The sequence below is a fragment of the Rhinatrema bivittatum genome, chromosome 6 (genome assembly GCF_901001135.1).
Source record: "Rhinatrema bivittatum chromosome 6, aRhiBiv1.1, whole genome shotgun sequence".
In the NCBI taxonomy this organism is placed as follows: domain Eukaryota; kingdom Metazoa; phylum Chordata; class Amphibia; order Gymnophiona; family Rhinatrematidae; genus Rhinatrema; species Rhinatrema bivittatum.
The window spans coordinates 84,994,500-85,013,187 of NC_042620.1; the positions used below are offsets into that span (position 1 = coordinate 84,994,500).

Below are 18,688 nucleotides of genomic sequence, written 5' to 3' on the forward strand. Positions count from 1 at the left end.
GACAAAACTCCATTTACAGAAGAGAATGTATGGGAAGAGCTAGGAAAACTGAAAATGGACAAGGCCATGGGGCTAGTTGAGGTACATCCCAGCTTACTAAGGGAGCTCAGAGATGTACTGGCAGGTCCGCTGAAGGACCTGTTCAATAGATCCCTGGAAATGGGAGTGGTGCCACAAGATTGGAGGATAGTGAACTATCTACAATCTGGTGGGTTGCTCAACCTGAGGCAGCATGGATTCACCAGGGGAAGTTCCTGTCAGACAAATCTGATTGATTTTCTTGATTGGATGACTAGAGAATTGGATCAGGAAAAAAAGCTCAATGTGATTTACTTGAATTTTAATAAAGCTTTTGATACGGTCCCACATAGGAGACTTGTGAACAAATTGAGAAGCTTGGGAGTGGGTGCCAATGTAGAAGCATGGATTGCAAACTGGTTGACTGATAGGAGACATCATGTAATGGTAAATGGAACCTATTCTGAAGAAAGAACAATGTTAAATGGAGTGCCACAGGGATCAGTTTTGGGACCGGTTCTGCTCAATATCTTTGTGAGCAACATGGCAGAAGGGACAGAAGATAAAGTTTGTCTATTTGCAAATAATACTAAGATCTGCAACAGAGTGAACACACCTGAAGAGTAGAGAGAATGAAAAGTGATTTAAGAAAGCTTGATGAGTGGTAAAAGATTTGGCAGCTGGGATTCAATGCCAGGAAGTACAGAGTCATGCATCTGGGGTGCAGCAATCCAAAAGAGTTGCATGTGATGGGCAGTGAAAGACTAATGCGCACGAACTAGGAGAGGTGTGATAGTGTCTGATGATCTGAAGGTAACGAAAGAATGTGACAAGGCAATAGCTAAAGCCAGAGAATGCTGGGCTGCATAGAACCAGTAAGAAAAAAAGAGGTGATAATGCCCATGTACAGGTCCTTGGTGAGGCCTCACCCGGAGTACTACGTTCAGTACTGGTGCCTGTATCTCAAAAAGGATATTTGCAGGATAGAGGCGGTCCAAAGAAGAGCGACCAAAATGGTGAGGGGGCAGCACTGGAAGACTTATAAGGAGAGGCTGAAGGATCTGAATATATATATATATACCTTAGAAGAGAGGAGGCGCAGGGGAGATATGATACAGACCTTCAGATATTTGAAAGGTTTTAATGATGCACAATCGTCAAACATTTTCTGTTGAAAAGAAATCAATAGAACTAGGAGTCATGAAATGAAACTTCAGGGAGGATGACTCAGATCCAATGTTAGGAAATATTTCTTCATGGAGAGGGTGGTAAATGCCTGGAATGCCCTTCCAGAGGAGGTGGTAAAGATGAAAACAGTGAAGGAATTCAAAGGGGCATGGTATAAATACTGTGGATCCCTAAATGATGAAAATAAAGAAAAGAGAGCATGGGGGTAACTGGGGGTAACTTGCTGGTGTGGCAGTTGCTACCCTTAACAATAAGCCTTGATACTGTTAATGCAATTCCATCATTGCTCTCTGCTTCAATAGCAATGGGAAAAGGGGAATAGGATTCAGAGAGCAACCAACGAGAGCCCAGACTTTTACGGTTTGGGGAACAAATAAACATGGGGGTAACTTGCTGATGCGACTTTTACTACCCTTAATCACTAAACCTGATACTTTTGATGCAGCTCCATCACTGCTCTCTGCTTCTACGGCAAGGGTTAAGGGAAATTGGATTCAAATAACATCCGAGGGTCCTGACTTTTATGGTCTGGGAAACTGATAAGCATAAGGGTAACCTGCACAGTGCAGCAGAAACTGGCATAAGCATAAGCTTGCTGGGTAGACTGGGTGGATCATTTGGTCCTTTTCTGCAGTCATTTCTATGTTTCTATGACTCCTCCCCTTGGAACACCTCTTGCAAGTTGGGTAAAAGTTCATGTGAACTCAAGTTTCGCCCGTACTTACACCGATACAACCCCAATGATGATTTCCAATGCACAATTGACAAGTATAAAACAGGGATTTATGTGCTTAGGGATGGTAACTTTCAAACATATCCGGCTAAGTAAAGGTTTATACATGGATATCCAGTAATATAGCTATGCTGCTGAATGTCCCATTTAAGTTAACCAGATTAGTGTTATCTGGTTAACTTAAATAAATGCTTAATTTTGAATATCGGACCCATAAAGTTTTTTTAAAAATGTATTCTAAAAACTGCAATTCCTTTTCATGATGGTATTAAGCACTGTTCTTTAAGTTCTTCCCCTATGAAGAACATCCTCATTTGTAATATTGTAAATATTGGGGGTTAAAATGTTTTGTTTCATTTTGGGTATTATGTATTTTAATTGTTTTAATTTGTTTTATTTATTTTAAAATTGGTATATACAGTTTGTATCTTGTAAACCGCTCTGGCCAGATCAGGAATCTGTTGAGGGGTATATAAGAAATGAGAAATAAATAAGTAAATAAATATGTTCTATCAATAGTATTTCAACATTTTTCATTAAAAAAAAAAACAATTTCTGCTGACTTGATATGATTTTCCATAGTGGGTGATATCATCCAGTATTCAGATCCATACAATATAATGGAACTTATATAGCACATGATACTCTCATTCTTAGTTCTTACTAAGTTTTTAATTTGTTAAAATGTTCGTAGTTGGAAAAGTGTTTTTAGCCATTGCAATTCTTCTTTGAATCTTATGATTATATTTCCTGTTAGATGTAATATAATACAGCTTGCATTCAGATTTAGATTTAATTTTTCACCTTTTCCAAATTTGAGCTCAAGACAAGTTACAATTCCTGCCCAAGAGGACTTCCAATCTGAGGCTATGGAAGGTGAACTAATTTGACCAAGGTTATAAGAAGCACCTGTGGGAGAGGCAGGTTTCCTAGACAGTAACACTTTGATTTGTTTAATAACATTATGGAAGGGCAGCCAGGTTGATTCCTGGGCTGCCAGAGATAACATGGGTTCTGGGATCTTCCCACCATGGGCTCTCACTGAGCCCCCCTTCTCCCTCCCCCCCCCCCCTGCACACACACACACACACACATACATAGCCACACCCACTCCTTGTGTAAATCCATTGGAACTGGGAGAAGGAGGAGAGAGGACAGTTTGTAAAGGGGAAGGGGAAAGGGAATCAAGTTAGGGGACAGTTGTCATATTTGATCTATGTGTACCTTTGAACCATGCTGGTTGGTTCAGAGGAGCAGGGGACAAAGAGAATGGATGGGCAAGAATAATGGAGGGAAGACAGATCCTCTCCACTTCTTTTGCCACTCCTAGGGTTGCTCCTGAGGATTGTTCTGCTGCAGGCTTGTTACTGGGCTGGAGAGGAAAGCATGGATGTTTTTCTCCCCCATCCCATAGTCAGCCAGTGTCCCACAGCTGGCAGCCTGGTCTACCTGCTCTACTCCCATCATGAGATCCTCCTGTACCAGTCAAAGCTGTCTCTCCTGGATGCAGCAGTGTAATATCTCCCTCCACCTTGACAGTGGAGGCCCCGGCAGTAGCAGGAAGGTTGGGGCATGGTGGGGATGTGTGACCTTGTGGAGGCCCATTGCGTGCATCTTGAGCCCCACTGACTGCCAGTGATGACGTTGTTTTCAGGGCGAGGCCTTGCCTGCTTCATGTGGCAGCACTGGCCAGGGATTCAGCCACCAGGGACAATGTAGGTGCTCATTTCTTGAGCATGGACCCCTGAGGGTGTTGGGGCTTTGGCTGTTGGGCAGGCTTTACTGATAATGGATGCGAGAAGCATTGGCCCCTCTCCTGTGATCTTAGTTCCATCTTTATTGGAGTTGGTAGGAAGAGCACTGGGATACAATTTGGGCCTGGTGCTTTGGGTACAGACTTTTACAAAATTAGCTCATCTAGCTCAGGTCCATGTGGTTTAGGTGGTCCAAGAACTGGGTACCTCACACCTCTTCAGCAGGCCCAGTCTTCAACCAGCAAGGACCCGGCATGGATTGGAAGCCAGGATCACTGGCAGGCTTTATGTCTTGGCTTCAGGGATGGGCTGCAGTGCTTGAACCAGTTCCATTCTGGAGATCCTCCTAGTGGCCTTTGGGGGCAGGTGTTTGTAGCTGCTTCTGGGGACAGTTGTGTTTTTTCTTCTAAGCAGGTTCAGCAAGCACTTCTGGCGGTCTTGGTGTGGATTGATTAGGAGCATTCAGAGAGGAGAAACGGTGGAATCACCCATTAATGGTTTGTGGGCTTCAGCATCTGAAATTCTTAGGGCGTCTGGACCTTCCAAAGAACCGGATGGAGTTCCTAGCATGCCTGTCAAATCACTCAGGGTGGAGGAGGGGGGCAGTGATCTGAGGCTTCCATAGTAGATGTACAGGAGGGGGAGGGGTGCCTGGGGATAAGTTGACAGGAAATCATATAGTGGATCCAGTGAGTGTATGTGGCATAAGTGAAGGCGTAGATGTGGGAACACCTCAGGTTCCTCGAGTCCACACTTCCAGTTCCTCATCTTCTTTATTTACCAGTCTCAGTTCAGTGGAAGCTCAGCACCCTCCTAGTGGTGAGAGGGGCCCACCAGTTTTAGTGGCCATATCTGAGCTATGAAAGGGAGTGTACAGGTCCATACAGGAGCAAGATAAAAAAAATGCCAATGTTTTGATATTTTCTTGCTGGAGGGATGCCAGGGCATGAAGAAATCTGGGAAGAAAAAAGATAAGAAAATAGGAGGTTCAGGGTATGAAGGAGAAGATGGCATGACAGTCTTAATTGGATGAGGTGCTTCCTTCATCTGGCAGTGTTACAGGTCATTAGGATCCTTCTTAGTATGGGACTTTGTTGGCCTACACTGATACAATTCTGGCTGCTAATATGGATAATGACATATGAGCCTAGCTCAATTAAGACAGGAACTACTGTGGAAGGTGGAAGAGAATATTTTCATGTCATAAAGCATCCAGGATTGGATTTGTGTTTAAAGCAGATGACTATCAAATCTCTTGGGGTCAGTCAATTGTCTGCAGTGGGGATAGGTCACTCCTTTCGAGAAGCCACTGTGTTTGCTGTTCCAGTCAAATCGCCCATAGATGGGCCAGACATATGCTGGCATTTCGATCAGTCTGCCTCCATTTTCCTAGACTGTAATTTTAAACGTCTGGTCCTAGTGCGCATCAAATCAACCTATCAAAAAGTCTATTTCTGGGCAGCCAGAAGCTGCTAAATAATAGGGGGGGGGGGGGGGGGGGGTTCTAGAGCTCCTACACTGGTCAATACCTCAGCTATGCAGCTTTGGTTGGACAAGTATCCCAGGAAGGATGATTCCATTGTTTTGTTCCAGGGTTGTCTGAGGGTTTTTTTTATTCCTTATTTGGGCCCATGGGAGGGAGCAATGGTTCCTTGTTCACAATTGGTGTCCTGAGTTCATGATATGGTGGTGAGTAAGTTGTTAGATGAGTTGGTACTAGAATGGATTGGGGGGGGGTCATTTTGCTGTCCCTCCTTTTGATAGGATGCTTTTATCCCCCTTGGCGCAATGATTCCTAAGAAGGAACCTGGTAAATACTGCTCGATTCAAATCTGCCCTATTTGGAAGGTCATTTTGTGAAAGGTTTTTGCTCTGTTTGCTTTTTACAAATGTAGCAAGGGGCATTGGTTTTGATTCATATTGCTTGGGGTCATGGTGTGCATCTGCTTGGCCTGCAGCTTGGGGTGCAGTGGGGATCACAAAGAATATTACCTTTTTGAAACTGTTATCTGTTCTGCTGTTTCTGGTTGTTTGGGTCGAGAAGCTCCCAAATAAGAAGATAATTTTCTGGTGTGACAACTTGGGCATGGTTGAGGTCATTAATAGGCAATCTACTAGGTGCATACTGGTCTTGGATTTTTTGCAGGAGTTTATGCTGTTTTGTTTGCAATTAAACTTGATTGCTTGAGCTAAGCACGTCCCAGGTATCAATAATTCTATTGTTGATGCTTTATCTCATTCTTAGTTGACCCTATTCCAGAGGATAGCACTGGAGGCAGAGTTCCTATTCCCAATTACTTCTGGCATTTTGGGACTTGGAAGCATGGAGCTTATTGTACTCATCTCTAGCACCATCCATGGAATTACTTTCATTTCAGGGTTAGGATTGAGATCCAGTGGCAGATGAGTTGTTGGTGCCGCACATTGAATCCTATCTGTGAGCAGGTTTATCCAAGTCAGCAGTGTCATCCCACACTTCCTGTTTTTCCTTTTTCTCCTGGGTGCATGGGTAAAGTTTTCCTATAAGTAGGTTTCTTGAACGGTGCTTGCTTACAGAATAGGCAAAAGAGGAAGAAGTGGTTCCTAATTATACACCTGATTATACATAATTTATTGTTAGAGATACAGCAGGTAGTAGCAGATGTGTGTTTTTCAGAATTTGAGACATGCCTGTTTCTGGCCACTTTTGTTTTGGCCTTCTTTGGGGCATATAGGATAAGTGTGTTTGTCCATCCCTCTCTTTGTGGGGCTGGTCAGTCTGGATTGTTACAGGAGCATGTAATGGTAGAGAGTGAGCGAGTTCGTCTGCAGATTCATTGTTCAAAAACGGATCAGTCCAGGGTCAGCTCTTGGTTGGTGTTGAGAACAGTTGTCAATTTAGTGACTTGCCTGGTTTGTAAAGTTCAGGTCTTTGTGAGTCTCTGGCCAGCAGGGGGATGTGCAGTTTTCAGTTCAGGAGAATGTTTCCCCTTTGACAAAGTATCAGATTACTGGGTAAGGAAATATGTGTGCTTGGTTTGGATACTTGTCAATTTGGCACTCACTCATTTTGGATTGGTGCTGCAACAAGTGCGGCCGAGGCTGGCCTGTCTAATTTGGTCATTCAGCACATTGGGCAGTGGCAGTCAGGGGACTTTGCTTCATATATTGGCAGATAACTGAGAGTAAAACTAACATTGTGGGTTTTTCCTTACAGATATTTCACATGACCTGAAGATGGTATGGATTATTGGGCATTCATTTTGTGACCTGGGTGCACAAGTGGACTCATGAGCAATTTTATGGCCCTAAATTAGAGCTTGACCATCTGGGAGTCATGCTGAGATGGTTCAGACAGTAAGGCATGCATTTAGACCAGCTGTTGCCCATGATGTCCTCTAAGGCAGATTCCCGGTTCACACAGAGGTCTTGAGTATGTTCTTGGATGGCAACAACTTGAGCAAATGGTCATTTAGATGATTGATACTACTGGAAGAACTTTGCAATGCTTTTGTCATTGTTTCCTCTTACAATACTCTGCTAGTCTGATATCATTCCATGGCCTAAATGTGGGAGAAGGCTATATGGGAGCAAAGTTTTAGGAAAGTGAACAGGCAGGTTGACTTTTAGCTGTGTTCTCAGGATGTTGTTCATATATTGTATTCTTGGTCATGGGATCCTTGCCCTGGTTTTTTTCTGATTGGTCTTGTTTAATAACACCTTGCAAGAGGCCATGGAAGATATATTCCCAGGAGGATCACGGTCTGCATCTTTTTGGGGTCACATATAGATTCTTTTTTTTTTTTTAAATTCAAAATTTTTATTGTGTGTCACAATATAAATACAGAAAAGTGTTAGGTCAATAATTAAGTACAAACTCGTATCCAACACTTAAACAAAGTATACATTAGTGTATAGATTCTTGATTGGTACATGCCTGTGGTGGATGTACCTGAGCTTTGGATCTTTGTAGAGATGTTGGAACTGTCCATTCCTTGATGAAGTGCTCCTGTGCGCGATGATGAGTTGTACTATGCCTACAGGTCAGTAGGCCTGGGGGGTCAGCTATCATACTAGGGTGTGGTGGATAGAATGCCAGGTCAGACTTCGGTGAGAATGATGGGATGTTATTGAAGATTTTGTTGCCTAAGTATTATTATGTTGATAATAAAGCTGTAGCCCTTTTTCTCCAAATTTTGCCTGTATTCTATTTACAATTGTACGAGAGGATAAGTGTGGTGAAATGAATGGGCCAGGATACCTCTGTTATGGAATAGCAGCTGGGCCAAGATCTTGGTTGCCAGATATAACATTATCCTATACTTCCAGAATTATCAGAGAAATTCAGAAGTAACGGGAGGAGGTTAGAACAACTACCGGTAGCGGAGGTTTGGAGATTCAGGGGAGGAAGTTCCTGTGAGGTCCAAGGGGCTCTTGGGAATTAGATAGAGGTTGTGGGTGGGTGGATGAGGAGGGAGGGGGGAAAGAGTGGATTGATTGTTTTGTGACAAAAACAGGGAAAGAAGGGGGGGGGGGTTGGCTTCAAAGCCTTAGCTTCCACTGCTGTATTTATTTTAATTGGAGTGTTAGAGAGGTGAAAGAGGGTCGGATGATACAGCTCCATTTATTTGTTGGGGCTGAGGGAACAGGCCTAAAGGCCCATTGTTTTGTTTTTTTGCTTTCTTTTTGATGCGACTTAACTAGAGATCTTTTGAATAAGGCTGGTTAAGAGGTATTATGAGGTCACACACAGCTGCATAACATTAAAACCTAGCCAGTTCTATTCAAACATAGCTGGTTAGGTTTTTAAGATATCTGGCTAAATGTAGCAGGATAACTTTAGGTGACTATATTCAGTGGGACATTTATTCCACTGAATATCTAGGCCAAGTTATCCAGCTAACTTTAGCCAAATACCTTGTTACGCACTGTCTTACAGAATATTGACCTCTGAATGTTCACATTGTTGGTCATGTTCAGTATAATTAATTACAGGGATGCAGGTGGGTGGGTGGAAAGATGGTGCAAACTACTGTCTATATTCTGCCACAGTAGAGAATTTTAAAAAACTACTTAATTAGAATGAAACAGAATGTTTAAGTTCTGAACTGAAGAACTGTGCAGAGTGATTGATTCATTTATTTTGAGAACAGAAAAGAGCTGAAGCAAACAGCTAGTTTGGCAAGCTGGCAATTAAAAATATTTGCTTTTAAAATTGGAGCACAGGGTGTGCAACAGGCCAAATACAGGCAAATAGAGTGAAGATAGGTATATAATGAGGCATTTCAGATCTACACTGCTCTAAGATGTAGAGTGCATTAGCTGCAGGCCTGGCGCCACTGGGTGTGCAAACCATGCAATTGCATAGGGTGGCACACGCGGTAGAGCAGCGTCAGAAGCAGGGAGAGGCCCGTGCTGCTACCAGTGGACCCAAACCTATCAGCAGCGGAATAGGCAGGAGGCCACAGCAGAAGAGTAAGCCTGTCTGGCAGCTCTTCCTCATGTGTTGGTCTTGCGATATTCAACACTGGTGGTGCTAGCACTTCCTGTATTCTCATCTCAAGATGCACCCTGGGATGGGCAGGGTGTGTGTCTGTGTGTGAGAATGGGAGCCTGCCTGGGATTTGGGTGAATGTGAACGGGAGCCTGCATGGAGTGTGTGGGTGTAAATAGGAGTTTTTCTGGGGTCTGTGTGTGAGAGAGAATGGGAGCCTGTGTGTTTGTGTGTGTGTGTGTAATTGAGTGAGAGTGTGTATGAGAGAGAGAGAGAGAGAGTGGGAGCTGCCTGGGTTGTATGTGGGTGTGTGAGAAAGAGAATAGGGGCTTCAGGCGGATTCCAACTTGCCAACGGATAAAATGAAGATGAGGGGTTGCTGGCAGATCCCAACCAATGAAGAGCTGGACGCGATAAGAGTTTGTCTAAGATGGAGAGTATGTGTGTATGAGCTTGTGTGTGTATATAAGAAAGAGGAAAACAGATTGGATTAGATGCCCAAGGTAGTCCAAAAAATGAGCTTTATTTGAATGGAGACGTGAACTTTTAAATGTGCCCGACTCAGGCCGAGTTTCGCCCCACTCAGGGGCTGTGTATATAATTCGTCCTTATTGTGCATGAGTGTACGCTCATAACATTAATTCAGAAGTTCACCGAAGGTCTGGTGGTAATGCAAAAAAGGTTTTATGGAGGCAGCGATCAAGTGTCGTCCCCACTCGAAAAGCAGCGACACGATCGCTGCCTCCATAAAAATTTTATGCATTACCACCAGACCATCGGTGAACTTCTGAATTAATGTTATGAGAGTACACTCATACACATTAAAGACGAATTATATACAGCCCTTGAGGCAGCCCCTGAGTGGGGCGAAACTCGGCCTGAGTCGGGCATATTTAAAAGTTCACGTCTCCATTCAAATAAAGCTCATTTTTTTGGACTACCTTGGGCATCTAATCCATTCTGTTTTCCTAACGGCTTTCCTAGACAGCCTACCCTCCAGTTTCGTTGGTCTATAAGAAAGAGGAGAAATTTTGTCTATCCCACTCCCACTAATCCACGACAATCTCAGGGTAGCTGGAAATCAAAAGTTCCCAGGTATGGAGAGCATGAATTTTTAAAATCTTTTCAGTTTTATTTTTCAGGTGTTATTGATATGTTTGCTGTTTTGAAATATTTTATTGTTGTTTGGGACATTTAAAAAAATTTGTATATGAGATTTAATTATTTGAAATTTTATTCATCAGCTTTTTTAAACATAATGTTATTAGTATGTTTTTAGTAATGTGATTATGTATTTATTTTATTTCTTGATTTTATTGTTTGATGTTTGAGGAATAGTGATGGTTCTGTTTTTTCATTGTTGCGCTGCATAGAGTGTCTGGCTTCTTGTGGCTTCCAGTTTAGTTTTTGTCTGCATGTTTGTATTTCTACTTTATAGTTGCTCTATTCTGTATTTGGTAAGGGTCTGTTTATTAGGGATGTGAATCATTTTTTTGACGATTTAAAACAATCGTCAGATATATTTTAAATCGTCAAAAATCGTTAGAGCCGCGATACAATAGCAATTCCCCCGATTTATCGTCAAAAAAAATCGCAAATCGGGGGAGGGCAGGAAAACCGGCACACCAAAACAACCCTAAAACCCACCCCGACCCTTTAAAACAAATCCCCCACCCTCCCGAACCCCCCAAAATGTTTTAAATTACCTAGGGTCCAGGGGGGGGTCCCGGCGCGATCTCCCACTCTCGGGCCACGGCTGCGTTAATAGAAATGGCGCCGGTGGCCCTTTGCCCTTACCATATGACAGGGCAAAGGTAGCGCTGGTGCCATTTTGGTTCCTGTCACCCGACGTCACGAGTGCAGGAGATCGCTCCCGGACCCCCGCTGGACCCCCGGGGACTTTTGGCCAGCTTGGGGGGCCTCCTGACCCCCACAAGACTTGCCAAAAGTCCAGCGGGGGTCCAAGAGCGACCTCCTGCACTCGGGCCGTATTGCCAATATTCAAAATGGTGCCGGCGCTACTTTTGCCCTCACTATGTCATACTCCCCCCAGTAACGATTTTTCACGATAAATCATGAAAATTTCTATTGTATCGGACGATTTTTTTAAATCGTCAAAAAACGATTCACATCCCTACTATATATCAGTAAATGTTTTCCTAATTTGCACATCAGTTTTACCGAACTATTCTTCATAGTTATCATGAATCATCTTTCCATACTGACATTTTATGATGGTCATGTAATTGTATTTATCACACAATAATAGTGATTTAGTGATTACAATTTTAATTTTGCTTAAAAAAGTGCCCTATGTTTCCTACTCTTATTCAAAGATACTGATCTTCTTAGTACTAAAATAATTTTTGATGCTTGAAAATATAGTACCTTTGTTGTCAGCAGCAATAAAACCAAGGATGTTTTCATGTCTCAGCATAACTGTCTGATAAATTTCAGCTTCACGAAACCAAGACCTTTCATCTCTTGAGGAAAATATTTTCACAGCCACATCTTCGCCACACCATTTTCCACGCCATACTTCACCAAATCGACCTTTTCCTACCACTTCCTGTATAATAATTGTCCTTGCAATTGTTCTCTGGACAAGTAAGGGTAAACCTACAGAAAAGCAGAGTACTTTGGATTTAACAGTGCATTCAAATATGTACTTTTTAAATTAGAAGCAGATCATTGTAATAAGGTGTGCTGCAGTATGAGGGATTTAGATTCAGCTCTCCCATCCATCAGGCATGGTTGAACCCAGTCACGGCTAACCACTGAAAACTATGGGGTAGATTTTAAAAAGGAGCGGAGGGTGTACATGTGCGTGCACTACCCGGCGCGCACACATGTACCACCCCACCTTCCCTTCCCTTCCCCCCCCTACCTTTGATGACTTCTTTTTCTTGTTTTAAATCTTACTTCAGCTCTAGGGCTGAAGTAAGTTGCGTGCGATCCCCGGCCCAGCAGCCGTGCGGAGGCCTCTGACCACGCCACGCCCCCTCACCACCCCCGGACCGCCCCTTTTGTAAAGTCCCGGGACTTACATGCGTCCCGGGGCTTTACGTGCATCGCCGGGCCTTTTTAAAATAGGCCCAGCGCGCATAACCCTTTGAAAATCCGGCCCAATGTATAATCATTGCCATACAGACATTGTGATGGTAACATTCAAACCAGCGTGCAGGTGCACATTTGCATGTGTGCATTGGTCTGTGCCCAGGGACATGTCTATTTTATAACTTAAATGTGTATATGCACGCAGGTTATAAAATAGCTGGGCTGCATGAACATGTGTGCAAAATTTTAAGTGGGTGCACAAATGGGCACACAAATCCTGCTTCTACTGCGTAAGCCGGGGGATTTTAAAAGAGGCGCGCCCATGCCAGTCCCAGTTTACCAGTTCACGAAGTTAACAACTAGGTCCTCCACTCCCCCTGGTTTGCTAGCCCACATTCCCCCCAGTTACCAAAAGCCTTTAAACCCCTCAGAAATGACATGATCCTTTTATTTTTTAACTTATACATCATCCATAGCAGAAGTAAAGTTACACAGCAGGGGACTTTGGCACACGCCGGAGCATATAAGTATTTACGCGCACATCTCTTGGCCAGGTCCCAAAATACCCACACCCCACACAGACTACACCCACACTCTGTACTTTTTTGGAAACTGAGATGTTCGTGCTATGGTATTTTTGCACATATGTGGTCAAGTTTTAAATATGGTTGGCGCGTGTAAGCCCGACGTCTGCACGAATCTTTTAATTGATGTGCATGCCGGGCTTTTAAAATTCACCTTAAAGCAAGGACCATAATATCACAAGCTCCTAGGACTAGCCCACTGTGGAAGATTTCATGAGAATGTTACTTTAAAGGAATATTATTACAGCAGCCACATTAATTTACAATAACATAGCTAGTATTGGTTGACCTTATTCTCTTTAGTCTAAAATCAGCCCAGCCTTCAAAGTAAGTTTTAGCCTTTTCTGTAGGCACTTCTAATGGAAGGCTGGAATCTATTCTGTCAAAGCACTCTAGTTCAGTATTAGATTGACTGCAAGTACACTTATAGGAGTAATGTTTGTAACATAAGTTAGTCTACATAAGTTAGCCAGAAAACATGCACCAAAAGGTGAATTTTAAAAGACCAATGCACGCCAAAACAAGAAGATTCACACCGGCACACACAGTGTGAATTTTAAAAGCCACCCGGATACACGTGTACTTGTTGCTACACACACAAATGAAAAGTTCAAAAAAAGGGGCAGGTCATGGGCATGGGCATGGGCTAGGCGGGGCATTGGCATTCCTGGATTTTAACTTGAAATTAGCATGTAAATACTTATGCACACAGGCGTTCGCCGGGTTCCCCTACCATGTAAATTTACTTCTGCTATGGATGATGCTCCAGGAGATACGCGCATATCTCTGCGGCTTTTAAAATCTGCCCAGCACAAGCAAGCCCGACATATTCGTGCATCCCCTAATTAATGTGTGCATCATACTTTTAAAATTCATTTTTAGTTTCTTACTTTACTGGAGTCAAGTATAGTTATTGTTTCTTTTCAAATCTAATAGAGATAATAAAAAAAAAACAGCGGACAGTTGTTTAAAAAATGTTACGTTATTGTCTGATAGGGTAAAAGAAGAGTGTTTGCTACAATCAGATTTCCTATTTTTCTCCAAAGTTAAAAGAAGTATAAAAAGTGATAAAATCATGCCCATAGGACACAATGGGCACTACACAATGGGCACTACACTTCAAGTATGAGTGAATATATTCCAATCTATTGACTGCTAGGGTAAACAGACTATCTTTAGGTGAATGAGAATTTGTAGACATATCTGTGACCAAGGCGACATTAATACAACATCTATAGTGACTCCTCCAATGTGATCCAAATATCTTTTTTCTCAGTGACAAATATTTTCTTTTCTGCCAAATATCCTATGAATATCTCCTTTTGCAACATTTATTAGGCAAAACTGAAATATTTTCTGCTATTCACTCTCCAGAGGCCAAAAAGAATTTGTGGAATCAAGCTCTCTGTCACAACTGATTTACTGTCATTTTTGTTTTCTAATTGTAACTTTAGTAAAAAGCACAATATAAATAACACCAAATGATTAATAAATTTCTCCATAAAAATTTTCAACTACTCTAAAACTTGTATGATACAAGAACTCAACTTCTAGCAAGATAAAGTACCATAAAGTTTTACGGAAAATTAGAATGTTGAAAACATTATTTTTTGTAATTATATACGTACCAGATCCAGATCCAGATGTAGACATGTCACATATGAGATCTTTAAGTGTTTTTCCAGCATTCATTAAGTTGCCATCACAAAGAGGTTCTTCAATACTTTGCCGCGTTGACATTCTGTAAGGACACCGACGCCCATGCCAAGCACATATGGCTAGTGTTAAAGCCATCGACAGCAGACAAACTGGTACAGTGACTGCTACAGTCAGTTCCACAGGTCTCCAGTGTAATGTGCTTGGAGATACTGCAGCTTAAAAAAGAAAGAAAGGAAAAGCATAATACAAATTTAATTGCAAGATACAGTGTAAATGTTGAAAAACGTCTTATAAAATGGCACAACAATATTAGAAAAGCTGCAAAAAAAATTGCTATACCCTAAGGATAAGTTCTTTATGGTATGTATAGCAAAACAATAAAGCAGTAAATAAGTATTATACAGTGACATTAGACCTGGTTTTTATATTGAACATACTCTGCCCTCTAAATTTGATTTGTCTGATAAATAAATACATTTCCAGTTCCTGAACAGAATGTTCGTAATGTTCAATATGGGTTTCCTTTCAACAGGAATAACAGAAATATTTTCTGTCAGAGGACATAGCCTCTGACAGAAAAAAATAGCTTGTTTTTATGTCTCAATTGTGCAGTAGGGTACATTAAAACAAAATATCAGTACTGTGTGAGTTATCTGTGAGTTACCAGAAGGCTCCAGGTCATCACCGGTAAACTGGGGCAATCCTAGTTTAAAGTCCCATCACACTGCATACTTCGAACTGTGGTTCTGCTTTTCTCAGCAACATCAGAACCAAAAATTTACTAAGCAACAAAAACAGCTGTATACTTCTTGAAGGCTTGTAGAAGCCCTTGTTACCTATGTCATGGTTCTGAACTTTGTCTTTGGTTTGCATCCTTCTTAAAGCAAAAGTACTAACACAATATGATGGTAACTTTTGAACAGCTGCATGGGCGTACATATAGGTGCATATGCCGGCTCGCACAAATGGACACTGACATTTTATAATGTACGCACATATATGTGCACATTTTATAAAATTGGCTGTACGCGCATACATGTGCATGCAATTTTATGTGGACACGCGCATGTGTGCCCAAATGCCACCTCTACTGCAAAAGTGGGAGGATTTTGCTAGGCATGCGCACCGATGCAAATACCCGTTTCCCCAGTTCATTCCCAGGTAACCTCTGTAAAGGATAGGATTTCCTAAATACCGCCCCCCCACCCCCCCATCCCCCAGCTAGATAACTTCCCTTTCCTATTAGCACTGACCTTTCAAACCCCAATGATTAACCCTGATTTTTTTTATTTTAAAACTTACACGCCACACATACCAGAAGTATGGAACGATCATGACCCATCGAAGCCTTGCCCCATTTTGACTTCCAATTTGTACACATACCACGAAATACACGCGTCCTCGGACGCCTCTTAAAATCTGCGAGATGCGCACTGGCCCGAGATACTTGCATATCTACCGACTTTGGCTGGTGTAGGGCTTTTAAAATCCACCTATATTGTTTTACATAATTCTGTTGGCAGTTTAAAAAAATATTTTAAAAATCCTCAATTTTTATTCAGATATTTGTTTAATTCCATTGGAGATATTTGTGCTTGAAAGATGTTGAACCCACTGCCTAGTTAACTACCACAACCACTATGAATATCCAGGTGATGTTGCATTGACCATATTATTCACAATGGATCACTGCCAGAAATTCCCTCTCTAATTAGGTGTTAAATGAAATGGGGCCTGTAGCCCACCCAATCAAGTTTCCCAGTGGTAGGCAGGGAATAAAGAAAGGATAAGAGAATGAATAACAGCAAAGAGATTTACAATACTAGATACTCTGTCAAATGTATATTGCTTTTACTATACTTATACCATACTAGAACAATTTCTAATACTTTTCTTTTTTTTAATTCTATGACCAGTTCTCTAACAACTACTTTGAGGAAACACCAGATAAGTGCAATATTTTTCTATTTATCTTTTTCATTAAACTTTCAATTCTTCCTTAAATACTACTAAACCCTTATACTATATAAGAAATTGAGTCTTTGTGCTTTCTTTATATTTTTCAAGTAAGCAAGACCTTTGGAGTATCAGGTTGGTAAGTATATCACATGTGTTTCTTTCTTTACTCTATTTTCTTTTCTTTTCCTTCAGTCTTTTTCTATTATGTCCTTTACTGTCTCTTTTATATCTATTTGTCTTTATTCTGTTCCTTTTCTTTGCTCTGTCGTGTTTTTCTCTTTTCTGTACAGTGATGATGTGTGCATGCACTTAGCTGTTTGAAGTTCCTTCATTCTTCTTCTTAGGTTGATTCTTGTCTTCTTCTTTCTGCTATTACACTAAAACTATAACTAACACAAAAAAAGAGACCTCCCTGTCACCATCCCATCTTCCTGAGTATCTCTACGACGTCTAGTTGTTTACTGGTACTAGCTAAATAGAAAATAAATGATAATTATAATTCCCTTATCTATGGACAAAGGTAAGTCACTATTCATAGTTTCTTATACTCACTCCACAAGCATACCATATTCTACTGTCTCTGGTGAGTATTCAATTTAAAGAATGATCTATTATATATTCTCGGTTCCACACTACTGAGTGCTTCTTCATACAAAGGTTTATTTATTCACCCTTTATAATTACTTGTCATATGAGTTCAGTCTTGCTAAGAGTATTTTATTTGGGCTACTCTATTTAACTTATAAGTAATCTTAACTGTTTAGCAAGCTGCCTTAACTTTGTAGTACATTTTATAGGACTACTGGGAAACAATGTTTCTTCTCCGTCTTAGGATATTCTTTTGCAGAGTCTTTGCCTTCATACATACAACAGCCTATCTCAGCTGACAATAGATTCTGTGGGTCAGCCACTTATTAACTGTCTCAAATTTTATTTTCTTACCTTGACTGGAACTTATACTAAAAATTATATTTCAAACATATATTCACTCATTCTCTTATTTCCCCACTGCCCTTGTTAATGGAATTGTGTTTTTGCAACTTTCTAGGCCTTAATGACGAGATACAGAGATGCATGCAATCTCACCAGGCTTTTCCAATAATTCTAAACTGATGCCAATCTTTACCTGCAGGGAGATCATTGCTTTCCCTGATGTCATTAGTGAGAATAGTCCCTATCAGTCTTTATTTGGTCTATAAAATTAAGTTTAAAACTTATATTTCTCAATTGGATTTCTATTAATGCTTTTTCTTGATTTTTGATAATCTTACTTTTTATGTGGCTTTTTGCGATCTTCTAATCTTTCCCTGTGCTTTAACCTTCTAAAGAGATGCGACCTCTGCCTAATCACTGGTTGTCAGGGAAGCCGTTGTCATGTTTCCTAGGATACGGCTTTGATCCACGCTCTGGTCATCATGGTGGTCCTAGTTTCCTTAGGTAGCTTTAGGGCTAACCATTGGTTCTAGGCATGGTTGGACACTACCATCATGCTAATTTTTCGATTGTTGCTCCTTAAGTCTGTCTCCAAAATATTTTTCTGAGACTCCGTAACTTTTCCTAAATTATTTCTATCCAGTACTGTTGTTTTTTTATTTTTGAAAGTTCTTTCTTTTTCTCTTATTCAAGACAACATTCAATCTCTCAAATTACACATTTTCTCAGCTTCATTAATATTTTCACATGTCCTCTTTAGTGGTTATCACTGGTATATTTTTAGGTCTTTGGGATTTGTTGGGGGTTTAAGTACTAAATAGATCTTTGCTTCAACAGGGCAAATTTCTCTTTTAATATCCACTTCAGGGGTCAATGGATGGGATTGGTCAGGTGGCCAGGGTCCCCTAACCTGACCATCTGACCAATGATGTCAGTGGGACTGCAGCCTAGCCGGCTTAGTTGCGTTGGGGCCTTCCCAGGCCTCCAACACTGATTGTGGGGTTTTTTTTCTTTTACTTCTTGCAAAACCCACGGCGGGCTTCAGGGCACTCACTATTGGCTGGCAGAAGGATGCCGGCCATATCAGCGGCTCAGCCTGTCCAGTGCAGCCTACTCCCGACTCCCTCTGGGGCAATTCACTAACTTGGGCCTGGAGACTGAAGTTCGCATCAGCGGTAACAGCGCAGTCAGATGCAGGACCACCCGGCAGCTGTGAAAGCCCAACGCTTCCTTGGCGTCTGTCACGATCGCAGCTCACTTTTATTTATTTATTTTTTATACCGGGTCTGTCATCATTCCTGCACACACAAACAGCACCCAGCTCTTCTGC

The 18,688-nt window shown here is 41.6% G+C and overlaps 1 protein-coding gene across 1 annotated transcript in view; it reads right to left on the bottom strand.

Annotated features, from left to right (window-relative positions):
• The window catches only part of ACVR1C (activin A receptor type 1C), a 225,552-nt gene that overhangs the window by 78,209 nt on the left and 128,655 nt on the right, over positions 1-18,688 (bottom strand). Inside the window, exons 3-4 of the mRNA XM_029605529.1 lie at positions 14,436-14,681; positions 11,555-11,785 (exon numbers count right to left, since the gene is read on the bottom strand). Coding sequence (XP_029461389.1) covers positions 11,555-11,785; positions 14,436-14,681 — 477 coding nt within the window. The remainder of the gene's footprint in view (positions 1-11,554; positions 11,786-14,435; positions 14,682-18,688) is intronic.